Source organism: Pungitius pungitius, chromosome 2 (assembly GCF_949316345.1).
Source record: "Pungitius pungitius chromosome 2, fPunPun2.1, whole genome shotgun sequence".
In the NCBI taxonomy this organism is placed as follows: domain Eukaryota; kingdom Metazoa; phylum Chordata; class Actinopteri; order Perciformes; family Gasterosteidae; genus Pungitius; species Pungitius pungitius.
In genome coordinates, this window is record NC_084901.1 from 20372468 (window position 1) to 20396224 (window position 23757).

A 23757-nucleotide genomic window follows, 5' to 3' on the forward strand; every position below is an offset into this window, starting at 1 on the left:
CTCCGCCAGGGAGAAAGTTTGGCTGACTGTTAAGCAAATAGAGAGCGAAAGACTGTAAACAGCCAAGCATTTAAAAAGCATACACAAACACACTGGACTTACACCCTCAAACATAGTAAATAGATATCTGCAAACTGAGAATATGAGATTATGTCATGTGGTGTAATATGTAGTATAGAGGAGCTGAACCCTGTGCAAGATGTTGTCAGGATGTTTTGTCAGCAGCTGACTGAGTCTAATTGTTTGTTAAGACAGTTTATCCAGCTCACACACAGAAAAATGTTGGTGCTATCCAAGTTTTCTCATGAATAAATATCCGCTTTCACTCCTGTGCCGCTTCACCAATTCCAGTAATGTTCCTACCAAATGATAGAATTTATGTTTAGAATTTACAGCTGACCGGTTTCCCAACAGTGCCAATAACAACGGAACAGAGAGAACAGGCATGTGTGCACGGAGCCAGAAAAGGCTTTATTAGTTATAAAGTATTGTATTACACATGTGTATATCCTTTCAAAGACCTTGAGCGGACTCGAACCTGTACAATTAGTTGAGTTCACATTTCACACATAAAATAAGGTAGATAACGGCACGTCTGCATATATAAAATATATTGTTTATTGAAAAACAAGAACCATATGAAGAAAAATCAAATATTTACAAAAAGATTACAATCTCGCGTGTACAAAGGCAGTCGTGAAAATACATAAATGCAATGGAAAAATATTGCACAATATTGCATTTTTTTAACACAAGCTTGATTATTAGGCAAAGATTTACGATCCCGGTCTCTGCAAATAACTGGAGGAATCTTATGACAAGTTTCTGCTTTGTTAAACATTACACACTGTACCAGGGTATACGACCTTAATTGCTACTGTATAACGCACTTTGTTCAACACAACTATTAGCTTGGTTGTAAAAAAAAATGTGCAAATTTTAAACTCCAGCATTTGGATTTAGAGAAAACAGACATGGATAAAACAGCATCCTTACATGGCTAACTCCATTATATGACCTGAAAGTGTTAAAACTCTTGGCACATGTTGCCTCTGCAATAATTCACTAAAATGATTGCATTGTAACCTTGTACTCAATGCATAAAACATAAAAAAGAACATTGAGACATTTTCATCTCTCTTTAGACATGACTCATAAAAATTGGTTAATTGGTGAATTTCTATAGATATTCTGTATTGATTAGTCAATTCTAACTATTACGTTTTCTACGTAGATTTCTGCACCGTGAAGTCTTAACAATTGAAAAAAATGTTTAAAACAAATTTGGAGTTTTGTTGGTCAGCTGACCTCCAGAGGAAAAGGAAGCACCACATGTCTTTCCATGTATCCAAATATAGCTTAAAGTGCGCTGATCAGATTTGTTGCTTTGTTTCCCTTGCAGTTGATTATTTAGTAAAAAACTAGTAGAATGTTTTAGTTATCGTTTGCAACGTGAAGTCCTTCAAAAATATGTTCCTTGTGTCTTTGGTATTGAAATAATGCACATGACGCCTTGAAGCCCTCACCAGGGGCAAATGTATTTTTGTCTCTCTCACACCCCAGCAGGACTGAGTAGAGTGGGATTTTTGTGCATTTCAGGTATTCCACTGAATATTTTGTGGCCTCTCCGCTCGCGTCAGTTCACCTCCGGTGTTTTTCATCTGCTTTGGTTTTCCGATGCTTCTATCATGGCTCTGAATCTTGAGTTTTCATCTGCCAGCAAGGCAGCGGGACTGTCGAACTCCAAAATCTATGAGAATGAAAAGGATTAATGTGCATCAATACCAGCATGTAACATCTATAATCTATAAAGTATTATTTTCTCTTAGAATATTACTACCAGAGTTGTTTCCTATTGGTGGCATGGTTGAATACATTTGAATGTTCACAATATATTGACCTCAGTGGCTCCATGGTTAACAGTAATCTAACCAGGCAACCATCAAAGATGACTACGTGCTGCTTAATGCAATATGTAACAAGTATTAGACAATCGACTTGCCTCCCCCAATGGAGGCAAAAAAACATTTGTGGCCACAAATTGTCTATGCACTCCAAACTCACAAAACAAATAGTAATAGGTTTAAAGGGCAACACTGAAGCAGATAATCATTTGTGTGCATTCCATAGTCACGGCCTGCATCTAATGTTGACTTGAACACAACTCCACGGAAGTACAACGTGCACTCCCTGAACCCATCTATCGCCTCAAAGAGAGCAATCCAGACAGCAAATCAGGGCAGTTTCCACTTGGGAATGAGTTTCAACCAAGCGGTACGGTGCGATCATATAATCAAGCGTGTTTCCTTTGGACACACCTGTCCGTGGTCCAGGACCATGACCCTGCTGCAGCTCATCACCGTGTTGAGCCTATGGGCAATGATGAGCGTGGTGCAGCTAGCAAACGCACAGCGGACGGTCTCCTGGATGAGACGATCCGTCTCGTTGTCGATGGCCGCCGTGGCCTCGTCCAATATGAGGATCTGGTAAACAAGGCAAGAACAGCTGGTACGAAAATATGAAACAGCAGACACCAAAAAAACAGTGAACGCAACGTTGAAACAAAGACATGCTCTTTGTGCCTGTGTTTGCTGTATTATCATTATTTATACTAAAATATAAAAAACATTATATGCTGCTGATGTTCATTAGCTGCAGCTCTGATGCCTAGCACTAGGGGGCAGTATTATTCCATGCAGAGACATGCACACTATACTCAATGATCTGGGGTTTTTCTCTTTTCTCATCATGAATCCGAGGCGACCTCCTTGTTGAGCTGCTATCATCATCATCCAGGTAAAATAATGTTCCGCGTGCAAATGTGAACGAGCCGCGTCACACAATCAGCACCTTGCTGTTCCGCAGCAGAGCTCTGGCCACACAGAGTAGCTGCCGCTCTCCCACCGAGAAGTTCTCTCCGTTCTCCGTCACCTCTGAGTGGAGCGAGTGAGGCAGCTGGCTGATCTGAGGAAGGCCAGAGTGGCGTACCGAGGTGTGAGGAAGAATGTTAAGGGCATTTTTTTTTCTATCAAGTACTGCGTTATTTGGTCAAATCAGACAGTGTTGAATCAGCTTGTCACTTACCATATCTTTAATATGCGTCTTCTCAAGAGCTTCCCATATCTGGGAATCAGAGTATTGATCCCATGGGTCTAAATTTGTCCTATTGGAAAAATACATAATGGTGATGGTATATAAAAATGTTTTCAACTAAAGTGGTTGACATTAATAAAGATACTTACTGTCAGTTTTTATAAAAAACAAATGCTGATGTTATGTTTTTGAAACCTGTTAACTGCATTTTACAGTCTTTCATTTCTTTCCTCCCAGCACCATTTTAGTTTCTGTTCAAAAGTCCCTCTGATGTTGCTTTGCATTTACACTAAGTGAATCTATACAATAATATACCCACATCACTGCTGAGCCCACACACAGCGCATTATATTGAGTATAACTCAAACATCTTAAGAAAACCATTTCAAGGCAAATGGAGGGATATGGACATGGGACGTTAACAGGATCACACACTCAAATGGGCAAAATATTCTCCTCAGTTTGGGATGTAACATTTATTGGAGCTATAATCAGGCAGCTTGACTGAAGGCACACTACTTTTTGCAGAAGGGAGCATCCAAATATATGGCAAAGAAGTGCTATACATAATGTCAGCACATATTTGACACCGAGGGATTTTCTACTAGAGCAGTTCTTTAAGAGCACATCAAAAGTTTTTTTTATTCACTTATTCTCAGAAGTTACACATCCTGTTAATAGTAAGTCATTAGGCTTTGCATTACCTGATTGTCCCGATGAAGAGCACGGGCTCTTGAGGAATGATGGCTAGCCTGCTCCGCAAGTCATTGAGACCGATCTGTGCAATATTGATTCCATCAATAACAATCGAGCCTCCAGTCAGCTCCACAAGCCTGAACAGGGCTACACCCAGAGAGGACTTTCCTGCAAACATGTACCGAAGACATACAGCATGAGGAAGCGAGTGTGTGTGTGTTGAAAACGATATGTAGAAACAGGCTGAAGACACTGCAGGCCCGGGAAGAGGGAGGCTCACCTGATCCTGTGCGGCCCACGATGCCGATGGTCTCGTCGGGCCGGACGGTGAAGGAGAGATTCTTGAGCACAAGTGGCAGATTGTCACGATAACGCATCTCCACATCCTGGAAGGTGATGCTTCCTTGCGGAGGCCAGGTGGGATCAGGAGCATCTGCCTCGGGACTTTGTCGGGGAGCTTCGCTCTCTAGACACTGAGATCAGGAGAGGAGATGTTATCAAGTATTAATGTCTGACTCTCCACAGAGGTGCATGCTCCCAAACTGACGTGCAGCAGAGTTCTCTCTGAGCTTTTCTCTGGACTTGAGATGGAAAATAAGAAGTTGCATTGATATTTGTATCTTTTCGCAGTTTGATGGCTGTGGTGTGAAACAAGCCCTGCCATGTTCTTTCGAGTGTGTTAAGACCTCACACTGGGTTTCTATCTGATTCCTGCTGCGTTTATCACACACACATCAGATGCACACAAAAGACACACGTCTGGACAAGCCGACTGCCCTAAATTCAACTGCTCTGTTATTCTGGACTGGTCTGCGTTTGATGGTGAAATTCTAGACAGCGTAGCAGTCTATGTGACTGTGTACAATGGGCCTGAGTGTGTCACTTAATCCACCTTCCTCACTGTGCAAATCAATGCGGTTACCTTAATATAATGATTGATCCTCTCCACTGATGTAAAGCGAGCTTCTGTCTCCGTGAGCAGCCGCACCGTAAACTGAAACAAGCCGGTCAGCTAGAGGTGAGAGAGGAGCAGGGAGAGGTGGAAGGTTAATGGTTGACACGGTCGAGCCAATTATATGAACCACTCCCTTACACGAGCTGCTCCGCTTGAACAAATGTGCAGTAAAATAATCACCAGTTTTACAGCTAAATCAACAGATGTGTGCTCCTTCACCATTCTATGTAATTACAGCATACATTAAATCACTAAGCATTTAAAGGATAACGAAATATTTGACAAATGAGAAAAAAAATCCTCAAAAGTCTGTAGAATTACACATGAATACACTACAATGCCCCAAAATGTCATTTAAAGCAACATCTTAATGCAAAAAACTAATTCTAAAACTACTGTTAAATGGCTGGTTATGGCTAAATGTCAAAAAAACTATAAAATTGATCTTTATTGTCACCGTTAAAACCCAGAAGAGGATGTACTGTTTCACATGTTTAATCCAATCCATCCATCTGGAGAACAAAACTACCTTCTTTTGAGCCATTTGAGAGGACTGTGTCTCTAAACTACAGGTTCTAGTTCACAAACCTGCACTGCGTATGATATGGCGAGGCCCGCGTAGGCTGGAGGTATCTGATTGTGCATGAAGACTATAAAAAGTGCAACACCAGTGATAAGGGAGATGCTGATGAGGTCTAGCCGGACAGCCAGCCAACGCATAGCGCAGCTGAAGAGGTAGTTGGAGGCCTGGTTGGTGTCCAGTAATTCCTGATATCTGGAAAGAGAGAGATTAAACCATTTCAACCACAGAAAAATCAAGAAGATCTCATGCTCTCATCCTGGTATGAGGTTAGGTATATTTACTGACTGACGAGTGAACTGAAAACCTTCAACAAGATTCCATTAAAGTGGAATGATCTCCATCTTTGAAAGGCCCCCCCCCCTTGTACCTCTGGAGGAAGTCGTGTCCTCTTCCGTAGGCATGGATTGTGGACAGTCCCTGAAGGCTGCTGGTTATGTGCGAGGTGAATGGTGATTGACTGATGTTCTCCAGGCGCTTCAGCTCACGAATCAGAACCCTGGAAACGGAAAAAAGAAAAGCTTATACATTCAACTCTCTGTAGGAATTAATTTAATGATATGAATGATAAATAAAAGCGAAAAGGAGTTCTAATTATGCGGTCGTTTCCCCGACAGGTGATCTGATGCGTGTGCATCGGCGTGCAGACGGGCGTACCATCAGCCAGCCAGACAGACATCAGACGCGCCGTTGACGGGGTAGTGTGAGTGAGAAAAGGTTTATTGACAAAGGCAGTCTTTCTACTTTTAGAAACCAGGATGGAATGGATGGCGCATGTGAATTACTAGTCTGACATGAATCATTTGGTTTTCTCATAAAAGCCCAGAAGAGAGCGGGAAAACCACATGACACCTCCTCGCTTTAAGGCTGCGATCCAGACAAACATGTTTATGCCCTTGGCAGTTTTCTACCAGAATTCAATAAAGGCTGCTTTAGAAGTGGGTAATTTCAATGGGAGATCCAGTTTGATCTAACATCTGCACATATCCTGGGATGTCGTTACCTCTAAAATATTTCATTAATTTAAAGCGCTGCTAAGGGTGATGACTACCTTTGGGTAACAGCTGGGGATCATCTGGTTCTCTTGTGATTAAGAGGCTACAAATCAAGTGTCATAACATTAAACGATAAATCAAGATGTTTGATCCATTAATAGATAAAGTGGCACTAGATCTGAGTGAAGAATTCTAGTTGTACAGGAAACTGATAATATATCAAGTGGTTCCTTACAGGGAAGGTTATTGAGAACAAGTTTATAAGACGCAGGTTGTCAAATGGAAATCACCATGTATCATTTTGAATGACTTAATATGATGTAATGTACTGGCTGAATGTATGAAAGCAACAAGTTAAGCAGTTTGGTTGGATACTTCTGAATTTACCCCAACACAACAATTGGAACTTGAAGTCCTTCTCCGAAATGCAAGAAATAACAATATTCTTTGGTCATTTCCCAAGAAACCAGCAAGCTGTTGTTCCCCTTACTGCATGCACCCTTATTGCAAAATGTCAGCAAAAATATAAATTGGGACTAAAGCAGAGTCATCAGATAATAATTTAGGGCACAATTTAGGAACAGAAGCTGTGCAAAGTTAAATCAATGACGATAACGCAACTCTTTTAGTTGTTTAAGCTCAGTGTCCTCCAATGAAATACATGTATTAGAATACATTTTGCCTGTTGGGCTGCAATGTTTGCTGTTTTTGGCACAATGTATTCAAAAGCTAATCACAGCCAACTAGCTATCCAGCTAACTTGAGCGCTTGTTGCTTCTCAATCACTTGTTGAGAAGCAACAAGTGATTGCAAACAGTCTATTTTACTATCTCACTACAAATACCATTTATAACAACAAGATTAATAAAGAGTCTGACCTGGAGACACGGTTGATCACGAAGAGGAAGGCTCCCAGTGGCAAGATGGAGACCAAGAACCAGGGGAAGACAATGCCCACCATTCCCAGGCAGAACAGCACCAGAGTGAGGTTCTGCAGCAGCATCTCAGCTTGCATGGTGAGACGCACATCAACTTTGGAGAAGAGACATATCATATATCAGACACGCTGTCTGGTGCTGGATCCGTTTCTATACGCCTCGATATGTGAATCTCAAATATGTTTGCAAGTTGGTATATTGTTAGAATGATTGAAGGCTTTTCACACAGTTAATCATAAAATTATCATTTACAATTTGATTAGATAACTACCAACAGTGTGATATTAAAGCCAACCGTTGGCTTCCTCATCAGAGAAGCCAATGATATTACATCATTGAAAAAGAACTTCCAGATGAAAAAAACTCTTTACAAGTAAAGGAAATCTTCAATTAATTCTAGAATTGAAAAGATAAATGTTATCCAAAATGAGATGATACGTGGTTTGTTAATGATATTAAGTCACTACTGTCAACTATAGTGTTGTATGTATCAGAAGATGAGTGCTTTGGAAATTAAGGCATTAACGATGTGTGTAAAAAAAATCTGTCTTTTTGCCTCAATAGAAAAGTTTGTTTACAAAAACATATTATAGTTTTAAATACCCATGCATAGCCTCCTGGAACAAGTTCTGGCAAATATCAGTCTTTTTTTTGGATTGGCAACTATTTCCATATGAACCCAGCAACCCACAAAATCCACATGTCAAGCAAATATATCAGTGAAATAAAAAAGCTCTTATTTGAAGCAAAATAGTCCATGTAAGACCACTGTGTCTTGGTGGTGCATGTTGTCAACCAGAGTGACTTCCCTGATCATGAGCTCTCTTATGGGGAGGGTTGACAGGCAAGACAAATCCACTCTCACCCTCATCCATGTCTCTGGAGAAGCGGGTCAGGATACGACCCAGAGGTGTTGTATCAAAAAAGTGCATGGGGCTGAGGAGGAGCCGGCCAAACAGCTTGTCGTGGAGGACAGAGGCAGCCTTCACTGTGCACTGTAAACACAAACAAGAGCCGTGCTTGTACAGGAGACCTGACATAAGGAAACAAAGCACTTAGGGAAACGTACGGAGAGAATCGAGGCTTGGATAAACAGACTGTCGGAAGGAAAACCTTCTGTCAGTGCGCTGGGGCTGAAGCACAATCAATAAATATAGTGGCACTCACGTGTTGGCTGCGGAGGTATAGATGCTACTTCACCATATGCTAAGCATGTGCACAGCGGTGGGTCGTCCCCCCCCCCCCCGCACAAGGCAAGATGTCAAAACTTAATTTATAATGAGTGTCCGGGAGGCTGACACCGGGGTCATGACCCAATGAGCAGGAGACATTTCACCAATAGGACAGAAATAACATGTGGCAGCAGAGAACACATTAATTATATTAATGTAATATTCAACACTCCCAAAGATCTCTTTGCAGCAAGGGGTAAAAAAAGATTAGCCATTTTTGAAAAATTAGCAATTTCAAGTGGCACACATTAACATGGGGACCCAACCTCTGCAATGCAGCGTCAGGATAGGTTAGCATGAAAAAGAGGTCGCACCCAAAGGGGAACTGACATGCGCATGCAAACACACACACACACGTTCTCTCTGCTTCTTTGTATCTCTTGCACTCAAGACACACCCACACAAGTTGTAAAGCCCTGAAACATGGCAGTGGACAGATAAATGGATTTGGCCTACAGGCACTTTCAAATTATTGCACTGAAATCACGGCAGCATGAACAAATGACAATAAAAACAATTATGGAGCACTGCATAACTGTACACCACTAATGAATCAATGTATTATATTCTTTTTAAACAGAACTATTATTTTGTTAAGTTCATTGGGAATTGAGTGGACAGAGCATGTGACTGCAGACGGTAAGTCAGAGGAAGCTTACCTTCACAAATACCAGTCCTCTGAAAGTCTTCAGCAGTAATGCAGCTGCCATGGATGCGACGTAAACAGTCGAATAGTACTGAATGTGAGGGTTCAGTCTCATGCTGTTGCTTGCCATCGTTTCATTCACTAAGATTAATGATGTGTTCTGAGGGCAGATGGAGCAACAAATCACCAAGAGTAAGAAAAAAAGAAAAAAAATCCAATTTCTCTCCCATTGGCTCTAATGAAACTGAGAAAAGCAGACAGTTTGGAATACAACATAAAAAATGAAAATCAACCAGTTCAATGATGTTTACTATTCTTAGCACATTTCTCAAAGGCAGCTACTGCCTGCTTTGCTGCACATCTGTTTCTCCACTCCTAGCGCTTGTTTTTAATTAACTTTACCGCGGTTCCGCCACTTTTTTTAACCATGTACATTCAGATTAATGCTCAGTTGGCAGCCACGACTTACTGAGGCATTGTAGTTATTTTTCTTTTGGGAGCCAAATACACACTGAATAGAGGCGTCTATTGTAGTAAAGCAGGATCAGAATCAGCTTTATTTGCCATGTATGTTTGCACATACATGGAATTTGTCGGTTACACCTTGCTCTCAGATATACAAATAGCAACAGAAATATAAAAAATATGAAGACAACAAAGTAGAACACAAAAACTAAGCATAAAGATTTACTGATATGTACAATATAAATATTGAATTATGGATTGTCCCCAAACTCACCCCGCTGCCCTGTTTGATCCAGTAGCTCAGCCACCAGTTACTGAAGGCTATGCTGCCTGTGGTGGTGAGGAAGAGGACGATGTTGATGATGAAGACAGTCGCCCCTCCCGCCGCTTTGATGTAGGCTCCATACACGGACCAGGCGACGGCACCGGAGCCCTTCTCCTCAGCTTTCATCAGTCGTTCTGAATGGAAAGATGTTAGGCGTCAAAAATTCTCGAGGGTACCACAAATTTAGCAGGCGGAGCGGCCGGGTCTCTCACCTCCTTTGGTGCTCTCCACCTTTGGGCTGACCGCGGCGACATCGACGGCATCGTCCGCCTTTTCTGCAGCCGCGCTCGGCCGTTTGTTTTTTAAATTCTCTTTCACCAGATTCTAAGGGATGAACCGGTACGCAAAGAATGAGAGCGTTGAAACACTCCACAGGTCACGGCGAGACGTGACAACAACACAAGTCATTTCCACAAAGAGATCAGCGACAGAGTCTTTAGCAGCACACCAGAAAATCAATGTGCGCATACATTTTAAAAGGCCATGTCTGCATTAACATTTACCGCTATTGGGCTGATTAATTATTTAGCGTGCAAAGATCAATGTTTTTGTACAGTGGGGGCCAAAACGGGCTTACTCAAAAGAGCTGGCCCCTTGCCTTGTTTGGCCTTACCTCCTGTTGCATGCTGTTGAATAGGCTGGCATAGTCACGCTCTTTACCCATTAGCTGAGCATGGGTGCCGTACTCTGCAATCTGCCCGTCCTTCATCAGAATAACTTGGTCACAGTCAGGCAGGTACTGTAGAACAAAAAGACGAGGCGGACTTTAAATAGCTACACGCGAAAAAGTCATGTAATATTTTCACGGTGTTGAAAAAAAAAAAAAAAGTTATTTTGTATGCTTCGGAAAAATTCAAAAAAATATAACTGTAGAAGTCCCTTACCTGCAGCTGGTGGGTCACAAAGAGCACCGTCCGGCCTTTGGCGGCGCCCCTGATAGCTTTGTGGAAGACGTGGGAACCGACACAGGCATCGACGGCACTGAGAGGGTCGTCCAGGAGAAGTATGGGCCGCTCGCTGTAGAGGGCACGCGCCAGGCTCACTCTCTGACGCTGCCCTCCGCTCAGGTTGGCACCTCGCTCTCCAATCTAGAAAGAAAAAGTTGAAAAATTAAACAAAAAACAGATCCGTAAAAAAATGATTGTGGTTACATAAACTCAAAATGCTGCACACAGGAGAGAAGACACATTTTAATTAAGAGAGAGATATTACTCAAAAGCAGATTTGCACAAATACCTCTGTCATATCTCCATATGGAAGCTCTCCAAGATCTGGGAGAAGGCAGCAGGCTTCTAGGACAGCATGGTATCTGAGGAGAAAACAATGATAAGATAATTTAGGGATAAATCTCATCCTTTATTGCATTTGCTTTTCATAACAACGTCATACGGCAGAGGATCTTACTTGTCTTGGTCGTACTCATTTCCAAACAGAATATTCTCCTTCAGTGATTCATTGAGGATCCAGGCCTGTTGTGCCACGTAAGCGAAGCCCCCGCTGACAGCTACATTACCCTCCAACAGGGTCATCTGCAACAGAAAACACAGCAGGTTGGAAGCAGATAAAAACCAGTGAAACATTCCCTTTGAAGGTTGTTGCTCGGCGGCTAAATAGAAGGTTCAAAAGCGCTTTTACTCGTGTGCTGCTAGATGGGAAGCTGAACTGAACGATCTCACCTGTCCCAGCAGAGCAGACAGTAGGGAGCTCTTTCCGCTGCCGACGCCTCCACAGATTCCAACCAGTGAACCCTGAACAGGGATAGTAAGTGGCAGGCAAAGGTTTGTCCAAAGGTCTAATCAAAAATGTCGGAAACCCACGTATTGTTTGTGTCGTCACCTTCTTAATGCGCTGGTCAATGCGGTGCAGGGTCTTGTGCAGTGGAGGTCGCATGCTTTGGGTGGAGGAGATGGTGCTCTGGGGACTCTCCTGCTCCATATTTGTGAGGAGACTTAGCGCGTTGGGACCTTCCTTGTTTCCCTTGTCGCCCTCTGTGGAAATTAAGAGGCTGAGCTTCTCCCTGCGCAGCACGCGCGTCATCCCTCTTCGCTTTGTCGGCGGTGGCTTTGGTTTCGCAGCCGGAGGACGCGCCTTTTCCCAAGCCAGTGTGGCGTCCCGAAATTCCACTGCATTGCTGGGGTCCTCCATTTTGACCAGAACTACCTCTCTGTCATCCATCATAAAGAGCCGCTGTGGAAATGGACACATTAGGCTACTTTATACTTTATAGATTAACTTTGGCCTCAAGATGTGGTGACACAATTTCTAAAAGATGCACTCATAAAAAGGACAATTGCTGTATTTTCTTTGGTACATGACTAAATTAAATTCAAACTCAAGGCTTCTGTCTTTGCTTATGTTCAAGCAAAGGATTATTTCAACCTAGTGTACCTGAGGTTGTGCCATGTAATGAGACATATGGACTATTTGTGTTTTAGGTACAGTCTGTACTGTCCTTGAGTATCTCATTACTGTATTATAGACTGCATGAGAGTAAAAACACAGAATATCCCCAAACCCTTTGGCAGAAACGCTTGCTTACTTAACCCAGGTTGACCCAATCCCTCACTAACTTGCGACTTCTACCACGAGCTTGGAATACAGTATGTCAGAGAATACCAGTATGTGGCTGTGTGTATTTTAGGATCAACATGAGCTCAGGTTGTGCATCAACACTCAAAACAAAAAAACAAGGTGTTAAATAACACACTGTACTAAATAAGTGTGTTGAAGAAGCAGTTTGAGGCAATTTAAGTGTCTCTGTAAATAAAGGTGGTTGACAGACTTGTATTTCTCACCTGAAATCTTTTGACTGCGACGGCACCCTCAGACAGTGACCTCACAGCCAACGGTGTGACTTTCAGGGAAAAGGTCATGGAGTTGAAAACTGCAACCACAGTGAAAGCCTGGGTTGTGACGTGCAGAGATGGAGAGTTATTCACAACTATTCTATAGCAAGATATGAGCTACAGTCATATACTAATATGATTAGAGTGAAAATAGGTAAATTGTCAATGAAAATACATTGTGTGCATAGATCGCATAGCTAAATACCTGCGCTGCATTAAGTTCTTGGCCCAATGCCATGTGTAAGGTGAAAGTGCACACACTGGCTATCACCACGACGATAGGAGCCACACCCACTGTGAGGCTCTGGACGACCCCGGCACTCTCCAGTATTCCCCTCTCTTCTGATCGCACCTCTGTTGAGGAGATAATAGGGGGAGAGAGAGAAATAGATGATAAAAAAGCAGCAGCCAAACAGAGAGTGAAAAAAAAATGGTTGAGTGACTCCCAAAGGACCTCCAGTGCACATTCAATCAACAATGACAGAGTCACTAACCACTGCTCAGCGAGTGGACAGAAATAGATACAATCGTGAGGATGAGGGCCCCACATCTAAACATGGTATTAAAGGGCTTCAAAAACCACTGAACCTTGATAACTGTACAAAGTCTAATGGCAACATCCTGCCACTCTACCTCCATGTTAATATCTCCCAAATGCACGGTTGTTGCTGCTTTGTTCAAACATAATTCGGACCCAGCAGTACTGTGTGAGAAATATTTGAACACACTCCTTATTCTCTGCGGGATGTTTTGTATGCGTTTCTGCACAGATAACAAAGAAAGATTAAAAAAATAATAATAATACCATGACACAGACAAAAACAGTGTAATCATCCATTTTACAAAAATACTAATGGAAGGCAATGAAACTTTAACTCCTTGGACTTAATGGCTATTATGTTGAAAAGGCAATTAATGATTATAACAGGTAATCAAAGTCACCACCTGGCTAATTTGAAGCATGATTAAAAATTTTAAATGATCCTTATCCGCATCCTACAGCAAAGACCTCATGAGAAAAGACCATCGCTAATTCATGGATAAGTAGAGGAGCCTCGACAGTCACTCAAGGTATCATAGGGCCCCAAACACATACACACAAATTAACCTTAAAGCCAAGGGAGTCAAACTGGCCCTGATTACGGAGGATGTCATTGGGAAAGACTTAAATTGCACAAGCTAATGCAAATGGATTTTAGGATCAGGGTTATCTTTCCAGTTCACTAAGAGGATAAGTCTCATTTCAGGGGATAAACTGACCAATTAGTTACAAATGTGCCGTGGTGACAGGTGTTCAAATGGGGGTACTCTTTTTTTTTCGGTGTGATTTGTGAATAAAGAGAAATCTCAGAATAACAGACTAAAAACATGTCATGAGAATTGCCGAGTCATTTGGGAACATGCCAGCCACTCACTGCGAATATTCTTTGCAAAGGCATCTTCCCAACAATACATCTTGATGAACTTTATGCAGCCCAAGATCTCGTTCATCAGCCTCACGCGCCGGTCAGTCACCGCCACACACTTTTTGCGGAAATACGCCGTCAGTCTCGATGCGAGCATCTGTCGAGACGGGAACAGAGGAAATGATGACAAGAGAAATAAGTGGTAGGAGAGGAAATGAAAGCAGACACAATCACATTAGCCGTGCTGCATGCCTGTCCGGGGGACCAGAGCAATAAATGCCTTTCACATCAATACTCGGGTCTCTGCCTGTCAGGCTTCAACTTCGACTGTCATTTGATAACAGCTAAAGGTTGAAGGAGATTGATAGCCAGAGTTTTGGAGCTTTTAAAAAGTGCCGGTTGTACTCAACAGTGTGAAATAACGTAGGTTTTTACTTACGTCTTCTAACAAATGTTCTTACTTTCTTTGTTTTTATGAAAATAACAGGTCAGTAATAAAGTTTATAGTGTCGGTTTACCATTCATTTTTAGAAATGTCTATAATGAAATAGCTTCTTGCATTTGTAATATGTATAATCAGAACTTTCTCTAAAACTTTTGGTAATTTTTGTAATTAAATTGTGTATCCCTGCTACAATGACTGGGTTAATTACCTTTCAACATTTTAGAATACTCCGTAATTAACTATATTCTCTCGTTGACAGCAAATTAAATACACTGACAGTTTTCTGAGTCGTTATTAATGTATTCTAATTTCTGCACCCTCAATTTAACAATCCTGTATTTTGTCTCCTCTCTTTTAGTTGTAACAACAGCATTGCACAGCAGGCTCAAAACGCCCTTTGTCCCGCGGTTACAGATGTTTCGGCTGAAGTCGTACCATTGTAGGGTAGAAGAGGATGAAAACTGCTGACCCCAGCAGAGCGGTGGGGCCCAGGAAGTAGGCGGTGTAGGACAGACCCAGTATTCCCATCAAGGGTCCCCCGGCCAGCAGGCAGCCCACCGACACCGCTTCATACAGCCGCTGGCCGTCACTGGAGCAGATGTTGATGAGCTGGGTAGAGAGACAGCAATGTGACCAATACGAGATCTACAATCAACACAATCTTTCCAAACAATGCAGTGAAACCTTAAAAGATGGGACTGTAAAACTCGATTTGACAAATACGGTTATCATTCCCACGTCTACGTCTACTTGTTGGACAAGGATTCCTCTCAAGCTGTATAATGACTCATCTTAAATAGCCCACCCTTAGGCTATGGGATGTGTCAAGATCCAAGCAGAAACGGTGTAAGAGCAGAAATTAAATCCATCTCAATCAACTGCATGTAGTGAGCCCGCAGGGCCGGGTGATTCAGTTAATTTGGAGAGGAGTCCCCTGCAGGATTATATCACCTACCTCGCCTGGACCAACGTCTTTGGTAGTGCGTAGGCGGAGGATCTTGTGGAACGCAAAAGCCAGGGCTGCCCCGCGGAGGCGGGCCGCAGTGCGATAGTTGACAGCCCACATGAGCGCCAGAGACCAGGAGCGCATCAATTCCACGAGGAAGATCCCGGCGACCAGCGAGAGGCCGTAAGGCACGCGGCTCACTGAGCCCTGGCAATACTCCAGCAGAGCGCGGACCAGGAGAGCCTGGGGACGGACGGCAAGGAGCGGAGGGAGGAGGTTAAGTACACAGCGGAGAAAACCGTAACGGATCAAACCACACATGTTGTGGGACAGGAGAAAAAGGAGGAAGAAAATGAGGAGAGGTCAAATTAAGAAAATGACATAAAGATAAGCAGGGCAGCAGAAGTCACATTACACGAGACGAGACGAAATGAGGGAAATTGGATGGGCCGACTGAATGAGCCACAACCATGTGTGATGTCAAATATCTAAAACAAGATGGCAAATTAATGAACTGCACAGAGGATATTTTCAACGCAGCTTTGTCTAAACAAGCACACAAAACAAATCTATCAGGAATATGAGACACATGCGTCATTGTTTAAGAACTAAATCCAGTTAAAGCTATTAGTTGTGGGTAGTAGCAAGCACTTGTGTACACATCATGTGACATCAAAATAAATAGCTTAGAGCATGAGGAAACAATGGGGCCGACTCATTAGCAAATCCTGGGAATTCCAAACATAAAGGCCTTTTACGGGGATCAGTCAGAAGGCTCCGGTCACATTCACATCTGCTCCAGGTGTTTTCGTAGTTCTGCTTCAGCTGTCTGATGCTCATAGAGGGACATATTTCTTCGGAGAGTGTGGCACCAAAGGCGCGACTGGTTACAAACCAGCTAATCCATGGCATTAATAGGGGTTTCACAATCTTAAGTCTTTGTAATCTCACAGAATGTTTTCCTTTCAATTTCCCCGCCAGCATGAAACAGGATGAAGTGATTTTCTGAAACTTGGGACTCCGAGCCGGCGACTGTGTTGAAAGGCGCATCAGCAGAATATAAAAAAGGCACAGGAGGATTTGGACGGCACTCACCGGCCCAACAAAGCCCGCCACCATCGTGAGGAGGAGGGAGAAGACGGCCACCAGCATCCGGGTTTGGCAGAACCTCCAGAAGACCCTGGTCAGGGAGGATCCCTCCCGCCCTCGTCTCTTGAGCTCATCGTGCCACAAAGCTTGGAGCCTGCAAGCAGAAGGCAGTGGCGAAAAATCACAAAATAGCCATTCGAACTCGCAGCTCGGCCAAACATCTGCATGTGATCCAACTTCATTTAGTAAATAATGAGTCCGGACTTTTAATCCAAAAGTTTTTTTATCGTAGCAATTAACTGTGTGTAAAAATAAAAAAAAGCGTATTTAAAGGCCAGATTGTGGCCCAAGTAAAAAGAATACTTCATACACTTTTATTTCTTCTTAAATAAAGTTGATTAAAAATGGAAGAGTCGCCCTTCCAGTTCATTAAACTGCCCAAAGCACAATGGGAAAAAAAACCTGTCTGGCAGGCAATTATGGCAGTTGGAGAGCACAAAAGAATGAAGGCTGATAATAATTTGAAGGTGACCCACAACGAGGCACCACGTAATTAGACAGAAAGCTACTTTCAAACCTGTAACCAAAGATGTGCTAATGTTTACTATTATTGATATATAATGCCCTTCGAAGAAGCTAAAACATCTTGCTGGCCAAATGCATCGTAGCTTATGACTCTATAAAGCAGAAGTAGACGGTAATTTACCAAATGACTTTATTCAAAACGTATCAGAGATAGATTAAAGCAACTAGACTCTCAGTAGCCCGATAATTACTACTTTAAGGCTAATGACGCTAAATCTAAGAGATTATAATTAATTGAAGCCCAATAGCTGCACATAGCACAGCTTGAGTTGCCGGTAATGAGACCTTTAAGTGAGTAACACATTTTGTGTGTTGCTAAATCCCATCAATGGACAAAACAGCAAGCGAGCGGTGCCCTGAAAGAGCTGCATAGTAGGACACATTTCGCTGAGAACACGTACCCACATGATGGTCAACGCTAAGACACTGCACATCCAAAGTTACGTGTATTTTCAGTTTCCATCGTAATTAACGACAATTACAGTTTTAGAAATGCCACAATACGAAAAGCATATACTTAAGTGAGTGCGTGGTGACACACACAAATGTAAATGAGAGCACCGGGGCAACAGAGTGGGATCCAAAAGGAGGCGGGCTTCGCTTTGGAACATGGCTGAAACGTTCCTCACAGCCATCACCTCCGTTTGCCAGGTTGGCAGACAAGAGCTGATGTTTGAGAGAGCGTGTTGGCGGGGACATTGCGTTCAAGGTTCGCACCTCACTGAGCACCAACAAGTGTCAACTCTCTCAGGGTGCTTTTTCCCACCCCCCCCCCTCCTCCCGGTTGCATAACTGCTCTTGCTATGTAAACACTAAATAATATTTTTCTTTTTTTGTGTGCACCTCCAGGCAGTCAGCCAGAGCCTTTTGACAAAACCGGTCATTTACCACCCACGAGGTTGTCACCAGACAGAAGAGGGAACTTCCCCAAATAGTCAACGGCTCCTTTGGTGCAAAGTCCCCCCCCCCCCCTCAATGACTCAGTGAGCAGCGCATAGACACCGAGACAATTATTGGGAGTCTTTGTTGCTCGTCGGTAGAATCGGTGCGTGACTACAAGGCTTTTCTCCGGCTGTGTTTGACAGGCAAACATTGACTTGTGTCACAGCCGGGCTCCGCTCGATAACAGGCAGCTAATGAATGTGACTGGGAGACGCAGTTCATCGCAGGTAAGGAGGGGGGGGGAGGGGAGGGTTGGGGGTTCATGACGTCACCGCCAAAGCCAGGCACTGACTCTCACTGCAATCTAATCTCTAATCCCTGACTATTCCCAGCACCGGTTCCTGCATCGGTTCAGAAGGGCTGGGTGATCAGGAATTAAGTCCCACTGCATGGGAAAAAACAAACAAACACACAAACACACAAGCGGAACACAAAGGAGACAACACGCATCATGAATTGTTAAGGAAAGAGTATGGTTTACATGTTGTACCCCCTAGTGTGGATGGGAAATAAGATATATGATTCCTAACTGCAAAGAATTACATAATTGTATTGAGAAGACAAATTTTGAACTTGATAACGTGGGAAAGCAAAAAGTTTCTAAATATTTGTCCAAAAAAGGAAAAACAATCCCTTTGTCAGAGCGAAGCACTCTGTGGTGCCGATCAGTTTTCCAGAACATGCCCCAAAAACAACGAGCTCTGCTCGGTGCTGAAACAAAGACCGTCTGACCTTAGGTGGACTGGTCTTTGATTTCATAATGTGTTCATAAGGGGTGTTTCTTATAGTGTCAGCTTAGCCTGGGACTCCCTTTGTCAAATCATGAGTTAAATCAGGTGAACACAAACTAACACCAAAGTATTCCCGCACATGAATGCGAGTTGTCTGCTTTTTGAACTATATGCGTTTAAGGGGTAATGCTGGCAATAGTCCATACTTCTAATATTAAAATAGTCACATGAAAAGTCCTTAAACAATTCTGTGCTGGTATGGCTGTCCGTTCTTTTTACTGTGTCACATGCACTGGGCTACCAATTTGTTTTTAGGTTACTCTTGGTTGCCATGTTGATGCGCTAGTATTTACATCAGCAGTAGACTGCTCATTGGAATGAAGGAATATGTCCCTAAGTGTGATGGTGTGGATCATTCATGTCTTTTAATAATCATATAAGTATAAGGTAAATAAAATGATTATTAAACATAGACATAGATCTAAATACTTCTTATAAAAATAGAAATAAACATAAAAAAGGTGTATACACATATGTATATGTTCCTTTTTATTTTACCATAACTCAAACCATCACACAAAACTACCATAATGCTATTTGAAACCCACATAATTTTCCTCCTACCAACCCTTCTTTATCTTTGTAGCGCTTCAAAAATGTTTTGGCACATCTTGTGTTCAATAATCCACCGTACAAATTGAAATTCACGTACTCTTCATAGGAGGTACAAACTGTGTTTTAAAAACAACCACCCCCACCCCCTGTCTGAGAAAATGTTCCGAATGTGACCTGGCAGTAAACTAATTCTTGCTTCATAAATTATTTGTGCAGTGTTCACGTCCACCAAATCCATGATCCTCAAAACATGTGACATTAAAAACAGTGTCTGTTGAGGTCAGCGAGGTCAGTGCTGTGCGGTGGGGTTAGCTCGCCTGTGCACCGGGGGCCAGAGCCCCAACACGTGTAGCCTCCACAGATTCAGTAAAGACGCACACGCCGCTTTCCAATGACTGGCCCCGAGTCACCCAGAAGAGGTCTGTTCTTCTAGCTGCTTCGACCTCAATCGGGGCGGACGGCCTTCTGCGAGATGCGGACCTCCAGAAGAATGGAGACGCTTATCGTGTGTTCCACCGTAGTGCCATGCACTTAACCCAACACACAAATATTAAACCAAACACAAATAAGCCCTTTTCATGTCTCCGTGTGTGTGTCGGCATCAAATAGAGCCTGGCCACACTCCTCAGGCAAACCTCGACAGTCACCTCACCTTTGGCAGTTGATCTCAGCGGCTTCATGGCAAGACAGTCCCCACACGTCATCTATAGCCAAGCTGGATGCCCTGTAGGCCTTCAGTGCCAGTGGGGTGAGCCAGTGCAGGGTCATAAATGAGAAGAGGCCGGCGTTATCAACTGGGTGCTGATGCCTGGAACAGAGGAGAAGATGTGGAGATGGGTGGGAGGTCTGAAAGCGGGGGGCATACACCGAGGTGTTATGTTGGGGGAGCAGTGTACACATGGGCCTCAGAGAAAAGAAAGGTGCCTTTGCACAGCGGAGTCAGTGCAAGGGGAGCCATGCCTGCAGTGTTTGAACAGTAATTTACACGCTCTTCACAGAAATCTGAGAGAGCAGCGAAGAGAGAGGAAAAAATAAATTCTTTCAGGGGCAGTTTATTGGTCAACGCATGTTAAAACACGGCACCGTCTGTCGCTGGGGGATAAGTTAACGATCCCTTATCACGGCTTCCTGCTACTCCCCAACAGTCAGCGCGTCAGGCAGAAAACACAAATGTGAACTTTTATGTGTCTTTAAATGTCAGACAATGTGCCATCCTCAGACCGTCCGTATCTCTTCAAGTCTGCCTCCATCCGCCTCCACGTCAGAGAGTCACTTGAATTTTAATACGGTTTTGTTTACTTGTGTGATATTCTGAAGGGCTTTAAAAGCTGCAGGCTCTGGCGGTAGCGGCCTCGTCTCTTGGGCTCCCTCTCTGCCGATGCTTCCGCTTCCTCTAGCTCTTGCAGCAGTTGCGGGGAGGACAGGGGCAGGCCCTCCACCCGCCCGGCTGCATCTAGGGCATCGGAGAACATGGCGGACCCTCTGGGGAGAGAATAGAGAAAACACATTAATCACGAAGAGGATCCAGTCTGCCAATATATATATCAAAAAAGGTATTCACCCACTAGTACAGTTTAAATATTTGAATCAGAAGCAGTCAATCCAAACTAGGGCTGCAACTAACAAAGATTTATAATGAGGGATTAATTGGCCAGTTATTGTCTTGATAATTCAGTTATTCATTTGTAAGCAATATTATAATGTATATAATAAACAAACCAATGGATGAGTGTGCGTTTTTATTTAAGGTTATTTTTTAATTAAATTATTCAATAATTATCTTAGCAGCTTAATCCCTTCCACTAAACAGCAGGAATAGTTTGAAATACAGAAGAACAGGGTTTTTTTTCCCCCAATGCTTGAGGATTCTCTTTTCTTTCGAGAAAAACACTTGACATTTCAGCTCAACTCTCAGTGGGGAAAAAGGAAAGAATGAAACACAGTAATCTGTCTGAAGCGTCTTCCTTTAACCCTGAGAGCTACAGTATTAGAGAGCAGCAGTGTTTTGCTGAATCACCCTGCGAGACGCGGATAGACTTGAGAAATCACCTTGCACAGAGGTCAAGGCCCCTCTTTGGCATACAACTAAAGTGCTTATCTATTTAAAGACGAGCCGCCTGCAGGCCCAGCAGCTCGGCAGCAGTCATCCGAGCTGCCGATGTGTCCGCACACACCGTTACTGATCCCTTCCTCGGCAAAGCCCCCGTGACAAGGTCAGCCGGGCTGTGCAGATCGACCAGAGAAAATGTTCTATGATCCGATTTAATGCGGATGAGATACAAACGTAGTTCGCGTGATAGAAAGTTATGACAATAAAGTTCTGGTGAGAAATACGCTGCAACAGTCACAACATACGTGAAAGGGTGACGGGAACCGAACACCGGGCAGGAGAAAAAGCATGAAAAGAGGTTGTGTGTTTCCCCCCGGGGTGTCTATATCATGTGAAGTTTGTCACTGTGTGCCTGTGAAACTTTCAGAGCTTTGATTAAATGCAAAAACCTCACGCTAGTCATTACAGTTAAGAACTTGTTCAGGAACAGCAAAAAGGTTTGTAAACATACAGCAGTTACTGGTTGCCAGGTAGGACACACGTGCAGCACCTTGTTCATTAGTGTGTTTAACAGGGGGTGTTAAATTAGAATCGCTGGTCTTAATTATGCTTTAAAAAAAGGAAACTGGTTCTGTGGATTATAGATTTGACAACTCATAAATAACCATAAAATGATGCACGTTTTCTCTGACAAAAGTGAAAGAAAATACTCAGATAATCAAAAGATACAGATGTTTGCTTTCAGTGAGATAAGATAAATCAATCCAGCATTTGTTTAAGAGCAAACTTTCCATTCACACACTTACATGGCAGTCGGCCTCGCTCGGGTCAACCTGTTTTCATGAGCAGGAAACGCGGATGAGGACGAAGACGCGGTTGACCATGTTGTCTCTCTTCTTACGCCTTTTTTTGTGTGTGTCACAACAACCTAAACTTTCTTAGTTTAATTTCCCACGAGCGCGCGGACACATCTCCCCCGGCGGCGCACCGGCGAAGAAGCAGAGAAATAATCACAATCGGACGCCTCACGGTGCGCGCGCGCTCGTGCGTGCGTGCGTGCGTGCGGTACACGGCCCGCTGCTTCCTGCTCGGCGGAGAGTCTGACGTTTCACCCGGTGTCACCCGGTGTTTCCCGGCGTCACTGGGGGCGGCGCTTCGTGTAACGGCTCCGCTAACAGGTGACGGCGGGCGACGGAGGACACCCCCCCCCCCCCCCCCCCCCCCCAAACGAGGAGGAAGCGCATTAAAGTGATTGGCCGGCGGCTCCCGGCGTTGAGCCGCCGGCCAGGTGAGCGGCGTCGGTGCTGTAACGCGGAAAGAAACTGCACCAGAGAGAGGAAGAGCGCCTTAATAAAACCGACACGTGTAACCAGAGGGGAGTCATGTTGTCAATGTCACGTGTGACACATTCATTCGTGACGTTCCTTGAGAAATAGCTTTGCTACAGAACAAAACAAATTAAGTTACGTCATGTGGGGAAAGAAGGAAAGTTACTGTCCTGTGGGACAACGCCTAGTAAAGCTCCCCTTTGGAAAAGGGAGTGGCTGTTACCACATTGTTCTGTACTGCAGATCACATCTAAAAAAAAAGTACACAGCATAACATTTCAAAATATGCCAATAATCTTTATTTTTATTAAATCTTTGCTATTATAACGAATTAAGATGAACCAGAGCCTTAAACGCACATCCAGTACATCCAGTTTGTTTTTGGGCAGAAAGATGTTATAAACTTGAGCATAAGTGATACATTTTTAAACTTAAACTTGAGTAAAAAATAACATTTTTTGTGAACTTATTAATATTAATTATATATGCATGGTAAATATTTCAAAGAACGATTTTATTTTTAGAATATAGATTATATACAAGTCAACTTTGTTCTCACGTATTTATCAAAAATTCAAAATGAGCAAATGTTTGTATCAAAACATATGTGGAAATAACCCACTAATTAGCAGGGAAAGTGTTAAAGTTGGAATTACATAATCAATATTTTTGTCTCTTTGGCAGAATGTGAGGTGTTTCCAAAACACCATGCTGCTAATTAACAGTGTCCGACTTGTTTAATAAAAAGGATAGGTGTTACGAACACTAATGGCACCTTTCTATATGCATATATAATGAACAACTCATTATTATGGACTAGTGATTTAAAGACCCTTTTTCAAACCATTT

At 43.1% G+C, this 23757-nt stretch overlaps 2 protein-coding genes across 3 annotated transcripts in view; both read right to left on the minus strand.

The window, feature by feature from the left end:
• Positions 1-23757, minus strand: part of LOC119211101 (large ribosomal subunit protein eL42) — a 300484-nt gene that overhangs the window by 39417 nt on the left and 237310 nt on the right. The window lies entirely within an intron of this gene.
• wu:fb13g09 (ATP-binding cassette sub-family C member 5) lies at positions 603-22690 on the minus strand. Of its 2 annotated transcripts, XM_037461835.2 has the most exons (29): positions 22387-22690; positions 20830-21012; positions 20183-20338; positions 16664-16811; positions 15578-15811; positions 15058-15231; positions 14187-14334; positions 12977-13125; positions 12721-12828; positions 11762-12112; positions 11602-11673; positions 11330-11454; positions 11162-11234; positions 10810-11013; positions 10539-10664; positions 10138-10249; positions 9875-10059; positions 9149-9295; positions 8123-8252; positions 7198-7351; positions 5695-5823; positions 5333-5519; positions 4712-4801; positions 4070-4262; positions 3798-3957; positions 3085-3163; positions 2851-2964; positions 2319-2483; positions 603-1750 (listed from the first exon to the last, which is right to left on the minus strand). In XM_037461835.2, exons 2-29 carry the CDS (start codon positions 21000-21002, stop codon positions 1658-1660), a joined length of 4179 nt encoding a protein of 1392 aa, XP_037317732.2. In that variant the 5' UTR covers positions 21003-21012; positions 22387-22690; the 3' UTR covers positions 603-1657. The 2 variants fall into 2 exon arrangements, with proteins under 2 accessions (XP_037317732.2, XP_062416573.1); XM_062560589.1 differs by lacking the exons at positions 14187-14334; positions 15058-15231; positions 15578-15811; ... (2 more) ...; positions 20830-21012; positions 22387-22690 and having other exon boundaries at positions 12721-12809; positions 12977-13111.

Bases quoted from the DNA above. Each gene is read 5' to 3' on its own strand.
- wu:fb13g09 (XM_037461835.2), bottom strand. From the start codon at position 21,002: ATGTTCTCCGATGCCCTAGATGCAGCCGGGCGGGTGGAGGGCCTGCCC. The intron at 11,455-11,601 runs GTGAGATCGTTC...TTTCTGTTGCAG, and splicing joins TGTCTGCTCTGCTGGGACAG to ATGACCCTGTTGGAGGGTAA. The intron at 2,965-3,084 runs GTAAGTGACAAG...GGCCTTCCTCAG, and splicing joins AGACGCATATTAAAGATATG to ATCAGCCAGCTGCCTCACTC.